General features: G+C 59.5%; 1 protein-coding gene and 1 long non-coding RNA gene across 2 annotated transcripts; one reads left to right on the forward strand and one right to left on the reverse strand.

Annotated features, from left to right (window-relative positions):
• Positions 1-6,382, forward strand: LOC110481964 (apoptosis-inducing factor 3). The gene is made up of 18 exons (XM_021550842.3): positions 1-62; positions 129-238; positions 326-435; positions 826-870; positions 972-1,053; positions 1,170-1,282; positions 1,665-1,751; positions 1,958-2,049; positions 2,234-2,364; positions 2,929-3,044; positions 3,442-3,513; positions 3,852-3,915; positions 4,333-4,409; positions 4,481-4,598; positions 4,723-4,821; positions 5,203-5,278; positions 5,674-5,778; positions 6,254-6,382. The coding sequence occupies exons 1-18, from the start codon at positions 1-3 to the stop codon at positions 6,294-6,296; spliced, it is 1,602 nt and encodes a 533-aa protein (XP_021406517.3). The 3' UTR covers positions 6,297-6,382.
• Positions 6,383-8,633: 2,251 nt separating this feature from the next.
• Positions 8,634-10,751, reverse strand: LOC110482043 (uncharacterized). Its single transcript, XR_002467356.2, has 2 exons — positions 10,687-10,751; positions 8,634-9,004 (listed from the first exon to the last, which is right to left on the reverse strand). It is a non-coding gene; the product is annotated as an uncharacterized LOC110482043 (long non-coding RNA).
• Between the last annotated feature and the right edge of the window lie 795 nt (positions 10,752-11,546).

Consider the following 11,546-nt stretch of genomic DNA (forward strand, 5'->3'; position numbering starts at 1 on the left):
ATGGACAGCGATGACACCATCACCGAAGAGGTCTGCAGGGAGGACGACGTCGGGGATGGCCAGTGAGTGCCTGGGGTGGTGCTGGGGATTTTGGTGCTTCTGGGGCCACCTCTGCACCTCTCCCCCAGGCTCCTGGAGGTGATGGTGGCTGGCTACCCCGTGCTGCTGGTGAGGAACAGGAGGGAATTCCGTGCTCTAGGCAGCAAATGCCCCCACTACGGAGCCCCACTCAGCAAAGGTAAGCCCAGCCTGGGGCAGGGGGAAAAAAACCACTTTGAGGAGAGTGGTTCTCACTGCCCAACTTGGGGGGGGGGGTCTCTTGCAGGGGTCTTGAGAGGGGAGAGGCTGCGTTGCCCCTGGCACGGGGCCTGCTTTAACATCAGGACTGGAGACATTGAGGAATACCCTGCTCTGGACTGTATCTCCTGCTTTAAGGTGACTTCTTGTCCTCCCATCTGGGTGGTCTCACATTCATCCTGTCTCCCAAGCCTCCTGCCCTGATCACAGGTCTGTCACTCAGAGTTTCCACACAAGGGATGATTTTGGGATTATGTACACTCCCCTGCCCTTTCGGTCAAAGGTGATGCCATAGATCCTAGTAGTCCTCAGAGCCAGCAGAAGCGCTTCTGGAAAGAAAAAGAGGATTTACAGCTCTTCCTCAGTGCTCTTAGGATGAGGAGAAAAGCTCCTGAGCTCCTCAGCATCATGTGACATCCAAGATCAGAGGCAGAGGCTGATGGCACGCTGGACCAGGATCTCCCAGGAGAGCTCCTACCACAGCCTCAGGATGCAGCACTTAAAAAACCTCTCCTTTCCCTTCTTCAGGTCACAGTGGAGGATGGAAAGGTGTTCATTACAGCAAAAAAGAAGGTACTGACCCTACCTGCTGTCACTGAGCACAGGCAGTGTCTTGGGCTGTGTGTGACTGGAGCATTTTGCAATTTTTTTTTTTTTTTTTTTTTTTTTTGCAGGACCTGGAAAGCAGCCTGAGGGTGAAGGACACAAGCAGGAGGTGCCTCCTCAACAGGAACACGATGCTGCTGCTGGGGGGAGGTCAGTGAAGGGATCTGAGCTCTGCCCTCTCCTCTCCAGGGAGGACTGACCTCCTCCTCCTCCTCCTCCTCCTCCCCTGTGAGGTGTCAGGGGGCTGAGTTGAGCATCTCTTGCAGGTGTGGCTGCCCTGGTGTGTGCAGAGACTCTTCGCCAGGAGGGGTTCACAGGCAGGATCATCGTGGCCACCAATGAGAGACACGTTCCCTATGACAAGTCCAAGCTGAGCAAGGTCTGTGTGGGACAGGGGCAGGACTGTGCCTGAGCATGGGCCACGCTCAGGGCCAGGAGGGATGGAGTGAGCAAGGCAGGCAGCACTCCTGAGGCATCCAAAATGAATACTGGTGTTATTTCCAAGAAAACATCTTTTTCCTCCCAGAAAATCCCCGATCAGAGTCAACATGAGTTGATGTTTTTATCTCCTTTTATTGAGTTCTTCCAACTAAAGTTTGGTGGTTTTTCTGAAGTGGGCACAAGGTGATGGGGCAGTGTGGGGAGCTGTGATTCAGTAATGTAAAATTCACCTCTTTTACAAACTGACTCCACAAGAAACACTTCAGGAGAATTGCTGCCTCTAAGAAACGCTTCATTTCATATTCTTGTTGTGTTTCCAGGAAATGAACTTGAAAGCTGAGGATGTCTACCTGAGGAAACCTGAATTCCTCCAGGCTCGGGGCATAGAGTTCTGGCCAGAGAAAGAGGTACCAGAGCAGCTGAGCTCGGTTCTCCGTGGGTGATCCTGTTCCTGCCATGGGGAGGGTGTAACATCACCTGTGCATCCATGGATGGACCTGTGGGAAGTGGGAGAGAGAAGCCCAGCACCCCTCACCTCACCTGGGTGCCCAGAAAGAAGGCACCCAGGCAGGACAGAGGAACCTGTCTGCTCTGTGCCCCCTCTCTCCTGCAGGCAGTGGGGGTGGATTTCCAGAAGCAGAAGGTTCATTTCATGGATGGCTCCTCTCAGAAGTACCAGCAGCTGCTCATTGCAACAGGCAGCCAGTGAGTGCACAAGGTGTTTGCCACACCCAGGACCTCAGGCAGGACAACACTGGGATGTAGAGGTGGAAGTAGGAAGGGAGAGGGGAGGGCAGAATGGAACGACACAGCTGTGGGTTTGTGCTCCCTTCTCTTTCTTTTTGTTTCATTTATACCATGAAATGCATCTGGATTCTCTCTCTTCCAGCTCTGGGTCCCTCAAAGTCCCAGGTGCAGACCTGCAGAACATATGCACGCTCCAAACCCCAGAGGAGTCCAGCAAGATCTTGGAGCTGGCGACTGGGAAGAATCTGGTGATTGTAGGAGCTTCATTCATAGGTACCAGGCTGGTGCTGGTGTCAAACTATCAGTGAGAGCCTTCAAACCCCCTTCTGTTGTGTGTGCACATTAACTGGAGGCCCTCAGGGAAGGGATGTTCCTTTTCTACCCGGCTGGGATCCTCCCTGGAGCTGCTGGGGGTGTGTGTTACACAGCACACACTCATTCTTTCCTCTGATAGCCAGAAACTTTGAGAGCTATAAACAATTGCTGCACATGGACAGAGGGAAATGTGCCTTATGAAAAGGTCACTGTCCTCCAGAGAGCTGGATTGTCCAGAAGAATTGGGAAAGAAAGGGGCTAAGGCACAGAAAGGGAGTTTGTTGTTTGTTTGGTTTTGGTTTTTTTTGACATAACCAGGAGCTATTCTTTGCATCTCCTAATATCCAGGAGAACAAAGAATGAGGGAGGGGGGGAGCTAAATACCTCAGCCCAGAAATGCACAGCAAAGCAGTTCAGCACTGGCAGCACTTCAGCTTTGTTCTCCTGGAAGGGGAGAAGGTTTCCAAGGGTGCAGGTCGATGCTTGCAGCAGGCTCACCTTGGGCATGCCTCTTCCTTGCAGGAATGGAGGTGGCTGCCTTCCTCTCAGACAAGGCTGGAAGCATCTCAGTGGTGGAAAGAGAGGAGTTCCCTTTCCAGCACGCCCTGGGCCCTCAGGTTGGAGGTGTTGCCATGAAGGTTAGGAAAACCTGGGGCTGATTTCTAGCATGGAGAACACACGGATATCCGAGCAGCCCCGGGATCCACATCAGCCCAGGAAACCTCGCCCCTGTGCTGAGTCACAACTCTGCATGCCCAGCCTCTGTCCTCACCCACCAGCTCTGCACACACGGCTGGTTCCAATCTTCCCCCACCACACATCAATTCTTCACCCCAAGCCCACCTCACACAGCAGTCCTGAGCAGCACTGCAGGGGAAAGCCAGGCTTCCAGGCTGCCTGCAGCAGCCAGGGACACAAATGGAATCTCCCTGCAGCCTGGAGCAGCAGCAGAGCTGCCTGCCTGGGTTTTGGCTGGGTACAGCTGTTTTTATAGCCTGGAATTTCCTAATGAATACTCAAACCAGTCCTTTTCAGATGCTGCAAAATAAAGGGGTGAAGTTCCACATGAAAACAGAAATCCGTGAGCTGAGAGGAAAGGATGGAAAGGTCAGTCGTGCCTTTGTGATCCCCCAGCTGCTAATTTTAGGGGAAAAGAGCCCAAATTGAGATATAACCCAGTGCCTGCATCAGGCTTTCCTCTCCCATGTCTAGACCCTCCCTTCCTTTTCACTGAGCACAGCTCTGGGCTCAAAGGGCACCAGTAAATGTTCCCATCCCAGGGACAATGTGATTTCCTTTTACATCCCCAGCAGCACACATTAGTTGGACAAGGTGATCCAGACCTGGGGAAGAAAGAAGACAGCAAAAAGCAAAGCAGCAGGGAGGCTGTGGGAATTAGGACAGAGGTTTTAACTCTTTATTAATGACCTTTCCTTCTTTCCTAGGTCACAGAGGCTGTTCTTGCCAACGGAGAGAAGCTGCCTGCAGATGTGGTAGTGGTGGGAATAGGTAAGAGACCCCAGCTGGGACAGGGAGGCAGATTTGGGAACGGGGAGAGCATCCAGCAAGCCCAGGGCATCACAGCTCATTTCCAGGACACCATTCCCTGCTGTTATCTTTCCCACTCTGTTATCATCCAGCCCTTCCTCTTGGCCCCAAACACCTGGGAAAGCCAGCAGCCCCTGAGCACACTTGGCAGGAGGAGAGGAGCTGCTCCCGCTGTGCCTTTGGCTCTTGCTGAGCTCCACAGGTCCCTGCTGTGTTAGCAGAGTCCTGGGCCCTGGTTTTGCTGCCCCTGCACCAGCCCAAGAACAGGTCACTGCTCCAAGTGCTCTGCTCCAAGCAGGAACAGGAGCTGTGAGGCCAAATTTCCTCCCTGTCCCTGCAGAGCTTCGCTGCATGTCACCCCTGCTCCTCTCCCTGCAGGGTCAGCCCCCAACTCGGCGTTTCTGCAGGGCACCTCCATTGCCAGAGATGACAAAGGTGCCATCCTGGTGAATCTGGTGAGTGCCAGCCGAGCTCCCACCCCATCCCTTCCCTCTCATCAGTGCACTAATTGCCTTTTGCCCATTAGCACATGCAAACCAACGTCCCCAACGTCTTCGCTGCGGGGGACGTGGTCACCTTCCCAGTAGCTCTGCTCGATGGGGACAGCTCCAGCATCCACCACCAGCAAGTGGCTGAGGCCCATGGTGAGGGACAGCCACCTTCCAGCTCCCTCAGGGATGGGAATGGCACAGAAGGGACAGCAGGAGGCACAGGGAATAATTTTTAAGGACCTGCAAGAGAAATATTCTCCGTGCTGGTTCCTCCCAGGTCACTGTGCTGCTTTGAACATGCTGAGGAGAGGGAAGGAGCTGCACACTGTTCCTTACTTCTGGACCACGTTGCTTGGGAAAAGCATCCGCTATGCAGGTAGGAAAGGGCAGAGAGGGGAACAGAGGAATTCCATCCCACCAGCTGGGTGTGGGGCTGTAAACACACCGTGGCTGCAGAGGTCACCTGAAGCAGCTCAAGCTCTGGACTGGCTGCCATGGTGAGTTTGAAGCCTGGAGGCCACCCAGAGCTGCTGTTCTTTGCTGATCTCCAGTGGGTTAGAGGTCACAGAGGAAGAACTTCTCTCTCCAAAGCAAGGAGAGGCTCAAAGTCAGTTCTGCTTGTCCAGGGCCTTCCTGTCTGCTCCCCAGCCCTGTCCCAGCCCCACCACTGTCCCCTCTGTCCCCAGCACAGTGGCTCTGAGGTGGGATGGGTGCAAACTGCTGTGCCAGGGCTCCCTGAGCAGGCTCTCCCCCACAGGCTGTGGGAAGGGATACACGGACACTGTTGTGAAGGGCAGCCTGGAGCAACAGAAATTCCTGATCTTTTACATCAGGTGAGTGAATCCATGGGCAGGAAACAGGGCACAGTCCTCTCTCTTACAGCTGCAGACACCCCACATCTCCTGGCTGTGCACTAAAGGCAGCTGCTGGGTCCTGAACCAGAGGAAACCCAAAGCAGGGCAGGGAAGGAAGAGAGAATGAACTCAAATGATGACACCAGCTGGGCAGAGAGCCTGGGACACATCTCTGCCTCTGCTCCCAGGCTCAGTGCCCAGCTCCCAGCAGTGCCAGGCAATCTGCCATGAGTCCCTGTGCATCCTGCAGCACCGGCCACCCTGCCCTGAGCCCTCTGAAACGCAGCTGCTCCCTGGCCACTGTGCCACGGGGATGCTGCTGTGCTGAGCTGTGTAGCCTGAGGAGATCCCCATTCTTCCTCTTTCCATCCCAGGGACGGCCATGTGACTGCAGCTGCCAGCCTGAACTGTGACCCCATGGTGTCTCTGATTGCAGAAGTTTTGTACTTGGGGAAACAAATCTCCAAAGAAGAAGCAGAGTAAGTGACATCCTGACCGAGCTGGTGGGTGGCTCTGTGCTGTTCCCCACGTCAGCAGAGCCCCCTGAGAGACACAGAACCAAAAGGAGTCACTGCAAATCCTCAACCTACTGATGTTCTCCCCCCACCTTGCACAGTCCCCAAAATATCCTAGGCTAGCTCAGAGGTAAGCAGGCTGTGAGGGGAGGAATATCAGGAGATGGCAAAGATTTCCAAAAGAGGCTCTTACCCCAAAATATGTTGGTTTTGTTCTCGTTATTCCGTGGTGTCCATGTGGAGAGTGGGGCAAAAGAGAACGAACAGGAAATGTCAGGGGTCTGTACAGACTTTGGACAGGGTGGGCTTCCCTGGCTCTCTGCTAACCCCATTGGGGCAGGAAGGAGGGTCCAGGGTTATCTGATCAGAGTCACAGGGAATGGGGAAGGGGCACAGAGTGCCCATGAGCTCACTGTAACAACCTACCTCTTGTTTTTAGGGCCTGTGACATTGGCAACATCTCCTTGCTGGCACAAAGCTAAGTTTGATGTATGGCCCTTGTGAGGGGCTCACAACCAAGTGTCAACAGCTCCACATCCTCCCACCCTGGAGCAATAAAACCATCAGCAAAGCTGAACCCAGCACCTGCATTTTGTGTTTGCAGACAGCCCTTGGCTGCCCACTTGTGCTGGGCAGAGCTCAGCAGAGCTGGTGTTCTGCTGTGCTGGGCAAGAGGAGGATGCCCACGGCCTGGGGCTCAGCTGAGGGTCTGAGCTGCCAGCAGCCACCACAGATGCACAGATACACCAACCAGAGATGCACCAGCTCCTCCTGCTCCTTCCCTGCTGGAAGGGAGCTCTCATTTAGCACACCGGTCACGCTGACCTTCTCCTTTGCAAAAACACATTTTCCCAGCGAGGGGAGCTGTGACCCAGACAAGCTGCTCTCCCAGCTGGGAACGAGGTGGGCTGTGTGCAGGAACTTGTACAGAATACCCTGCCCCTAAGGACAGAGGGATGCCACCCAGCCTCTGAGCCAGCAGCACCTGCTGGCACTGTCACTGCTGTCTCGAATATCACATTAGCTGCAGCAGTGAGCAGGCAGCCTCTGGCAGAGAAACCCCAGATCCAGTCCTTCCTGCTGTGTCCCTGCATGCTGGATGCTTGGAGGAGGTGGCCAGATGCTAGAGGAAAGAGTTACTAGATTTTTGCACAGCCAGGCTGTGCTTTCTTACAGGAAACCTTGCACTTACTCACCAGTCACGTGCGGCTGTGCAGGAGGAAGGGTAAGTCCCAGGAGCCAGGCAAGTTCCCACAGGGACACTCGGTGACAGCCCAAACCCCCTCTGGTTTGACATGAAGGGCAGGACAGCCAGAGCCTGAGCCCTCTGCTCAGCAGGTGAGAGACTGCAGTGCTGGTTTTGTGCCAAACACCCAAACCTCTGTCCACCTCGCACGTGAATTTGACCTGAAATACAATGTTTTACATTTCCCGACCTCACAGGTTTGGTGCTTCTGCTCAGGGCAACTCTCTGATCTGAAAGGGACACCTTTTACCCAGGACAAAGCTGGGTTCCAGCAGCACAGGTTGTTCCTCCACGGCAGGGAAGGTGTAGATTTGGGAAGCACACAACTCTCATACAGATCAATCTGTGCTGCAGAGGAGGGGGAGCGTGGCCCAGGAGTTCCTCCTCCCTGTCCCCAGGCTCTCTCCACTCCCCCACCGTGACTTTCTGCCCCTCCATGCACTCCAGGATGCGTTGGGCACTGAGCAGGTGCCAGGTGCTCTGCATGGACTTGCAGCAGGGCAGCTGTGGTGGAAGAGACAGGCTCTGCCTCAAGCTGGAGGCACTGATCCAAGGGTGTTCAGCAGTCCCACCCCCTCTGGGTGACAACCACCCCAAAGAAACTCAGCTTCTTGTAACCATCAGCAAGAACACACCAAGCACAGCAGCTTTAAGTAAGAAGGAAAGACCCCAGGACAAGAGATTTATTCTACTTCTACCACTTAATAGACCAGGCCATTTTCTGTGCTTTGCTGGGTGCCAAAGTTTGGGAGCAGCCCTGCCTTGGGCAGCTGGAGCCTGGGCAGGCAGATTAAGTTGAGATTGTGCAGACATTTCAGCACAGGGCTGTTCCTCCCTGCCCGCCCTCGGAGCTGGGATGAGCTGTGCTCTTGCTGGCAGGCTCTGAGCAGCAGTGCCTGGACACTCCCCTGCTTCCCATTCACCGAGGCAGCCTGGGAGCTGCTGATCCTGGCACTCCTGTGGCAAAGCCTGGTGAGCAGAGGCTCCCTGGAGCCCTTGCTGAGCCTGTGGAGCTCCCCTCTCACTCAGTGCAAGGCAGGGGCTCCTCCAGCCCTGGAGAGCAGCTTCCAAATTCCTCCCAGAGCAGCCTTCTGCTTCTGCTCACCAACGAGCCAGAACGTGGAGCAGAGAAGATCCCGATAAAGTTCACCACGGCCTCTCTGAGTGCTGCAAGCTCCAAAATACCTGGAACCCTGGCACTGCAGCGTGGCCTCCCAGGGCCAGAGGCTCGGGAACAGCCGTGTGTGACTCGGCCCTGAGTCACCCTGGCCCGGTGGCCCGGCCCCACCGCGCCCAGCCCGACCCGCAGCGGGCAGCGTGGGTGTGCAGCCAGCCCCGGGCTCCATCCCGCTGCTGCCATGCTGCAGGAAAATGCAGCTCCCGAGCTCGGCAGCAGGGCAGAGCTGTGGGCTACGCCCAGCCTGAAGGATCAAGCCTGAACCGCAGACCCCGGAGCGGCACCACCGGGGACACGGCTCTGGTGCTGTGCCCCCCTCCAGGGTGTGCAGCCCCCACCGTCCTCCCACCTGATCCAGGCAACCCACGGGCAACAAACTTCCTAAAACTGAGCAGATGAGGAAAACAACGTTTAATGCTTCTTTCAGCCTCCTCCCAGCTCGGTGCCACCCCACTGAGGGGGAGACAGAGTTTGGCATCCCTTCTGGCACGGCTGCCTCTACAATCCTCCAGCCAAGGCTCTGTCTGGAGGCTCCGAGGAGACTTTCTTCATCCTGGTCAGACTCATCCTCAGCCCTCCAATCCACGGGACTCTGCAGAGTGGCTCATGGCACGGCTCTGGCTGGCATCCAAGGTCCCAGTGACGAGAAGAGAGTGGCTACATTCAACAGTTCTTCAACTGGCAGCTTTAGCTACTGGAGAAGGACATAAAGCTTGCCACTGAAGAACTGGTGCTGGTTAGCCAGGAGCAGGGTGGCACGGCAGCACCTGGGGAGGGAACACACGTTTCAGAGCCAGGATTGAACTGTGCTGAGCTGAGCTGTCACCCACAGCAGCTTCTCTCCCTCCTCACAACGCTGACCTATTGCTCTGTCCTCCCCCAAGGGACATCCCCCTCATCCAAGGAAATCCAGAGGCAGCTCCAACCTCAACTCTCCCCATTCCTCCCAAAGCAGGTTGTGCGTGAGCTCCAGCACCTGCAGCCAGCCCTAAACCTAGGAGGAACAGGCAGGGAAATCCAAGGCCATTTCTGCTGGAAAATAAAAGATAAGGCTAGCTATTCTGACAGGGCCTGGTGGCCGCGGCAGGGAGGCCACTGCAGGTGGGGGTCACGGCGTTCCCAGGGCTCACCTCGGGCATCCATCAGCGCTGGCAGGGTCCCACCTGGACGGGAGCCAGGGGAAGACACTTTGTCAGGCGGCTGCTGCCGAGCTACCGGCGGGGGAATTTCGGGCAGCTCAGCCCCCTCCGGTGTCGTTTTGTTGGAGGGTGAGCACGCCAACCCCAGGGCTGGTGTTGGACCCCACTGCTTCCCCCTTGACCCGGGAAAAAATCCCTTTTCTACAACACCCAGCGCTGCTAGGGAGTTTTGGGAACCTCCCGGGAAACCGGGCACGGTGGGGGACAGAGAGCAACGGGAAACACGGAAAAAAACCCCCGGGGGCCACCACAGCATCCTCCCACCAGCGACACCCCACAGGCACTGCGGACCCCGGCCGGCCCCGGTGGGTGCCGCGGGGCTTTCGGTGCGGGGCCGGTGGCCGGGGCGCAGCGGCGGCGGCGGGGCCCGGCGGGGATGCCGAGCATTCCTGGCGTGCCGGGTACATCTGGTCCGGATTCCAGCGAGCTGGTCCCGGCCCTGCTCCACCCCCGCCGGCCCGTGAATCAGCACCCGCCGCTGAAGTCACCGGCCCCGCCGGCACCGGGGGCCCCGCCGGTACCGGGAACCGACGAGGGGGGCTCTGTCGGTAACAGGGCTCCCAGCCAGCCCTTCTCAGCACCGACAGACCCCAGCGGCTCTGGGAAGGGCCCCGGTGGGAGCTCACCCCGCTAGTAAAGAACGCCGTGCCCCCAGCCGGTGCCCCTCTCCCGGTATAACCGGGTCACCCCCCCTCCCCCAGTGTCTCTCCTCTCGGTAAAACCAACTCCCCCCTCCCCCCTAACGGAGGCAGCTCCCCCCACGCCGCTCCACGGCAAAGCCGCTCCCTGCACTCCTCCGGGACACCCCGCCGCCCTCCCGGCCCTCCGCCGCCCGGGATGCTCCGCTCCGTGCCCGCGGCGGGGAGCGGCCGCGGGTCAAAGTCTGCCCAGCCCGCTCCCGGAGTGAAGGTCACCCCGGGGCGGCCACCGCCCGTCGCGGGGAGGCCGCGGCCGCCGCCCCGCCCGCCCCACCGGGATCCCCCGGTGCGGGAGCCGCGCTCGGCCCGCGGCCCCAGCCCCCCCTCCCCGCCCCGCCGACACCGGGGGCGAGGCCGCCCGGCCCGGGCGGCGCCGCGGAGCCCGGCGAAGGACGCCCCGCGCCGCGCCCCCCGCGGCCGCCCTGCCCCGGGGAAAGGTGACCTTCCCTTAACGGGGCACGGCGGGGCCCCTCGAGCCCCGCAGCACCGAGGGCGCCGCGCGGGGCTCCGCCACGCGAACCGCCCGACGCAGCGCGGTACCGGCGGACCCACCTGCGCGGCTCGGCTGGGTTCGGCTCGGCTCGGCTCGGCCCGGCGCCGCCGCCCCGCCGGTGCCGCCCGGCCGTGCCCGGTGCCGGTGCCGCCGCCTCCCCCCGCCGCGCGCCGGCTCCGTCCCGGATCAGCTGGCGGAGTCATGACGCAGCCGCCCCCGGCCCCGCCCCCCGGCCCGCCCCCGGCCAATCGCCGGCCGGCACCGCCGGCGCGCGCCGCGCCCGCCCCCGCGCCCCGATTGCCACCCGCTCCCGCCAATGGCCGCCCGGCGCGACCCACGGCTCAGCCAATGGGGAGGCAGAGCCGGCGCTCTGCCCCGCCCACCCCTCCCGGGGGAGCGCTTGGCTCCCTCCCGGCCGGGCGGCGGTTGCCTTGGGAACGGACGGGGCCACCCCGCCGCGGGGCACGCCGGGAGTTGTAGTGCGGCGCGGCGCTCCCGGCGTGCCCCGCGTGCTGTGAGTTGGCATTTTCAAGCGGGTGAAGGGGCGGCGGGGGCAGGGCGGCTCCGAAGGTGCTCGACCCTTCCGCGGGCCCCGGGCGGGGCGTGGCGCTGCCGCGGGCACAGCCCGGCCGCCCCCACTCGCCCTCGGGCGGCGCCTCCCTGTGCCGGGGCTGGTGACACAGCCCCGATTCCGAGAAGTTGCTCTAAGTCCTCGGCCAATCAGAAGTGAGCGCTCGCCGCGCGCACCAATGGGCGCGCGCCGGGGGCGTGGCCGCGAGAACTCGGCTGACCCCGATGACTTGGCAGCGCCGTGCGATGACTGGACAACTTCTTTAAAGGGGCCGCGCCCGCCGCGGGTGCCGGCGGGGGAGAGCGCAGCGCCGGCCTGGCCCAGCCAGAAGCGCTCACCCGCTGCCCC

The sequence above is a fragment of the Lonchura striata genome, chromosome 20, assembly GCF_046129695.1.
Source record: "Lonchura striata isolate bLonStr1 chromosome 20, bLonStr1.mat, whole genome shotgun sequence".
NCBI classification, from domain to species: Eukaryota; Metazoa; Chordata; class Aves; order Passeriformes; family Estrildidae; genus Lonchura; species Lonchura striata.

Bases quoted from the DNA above. Each gene is read 5' to 3' on its own strand.
- LOC110481964 (XM_021550842.3), top strand. From the start codon at position 1: ATGGACAGCGATGACACCATCACCGAAGAGGTCTGCAGGGAGGACGAC. The intron at 63-128 runs GTGAGTGCCTGG...CCTCTCCCCCAG, and splicing joins GACGACGTCGGGGATGGCCA to GCTCCTGGAGGTGATGGTGG. The intron at 5,779-6,253 runs GTAAGTGACATC...TCTTGTTTTTAG, and splicing joins ATCTCCAAAGAAGAAGCAGA to GGCCTGTGACATTGGCAACA.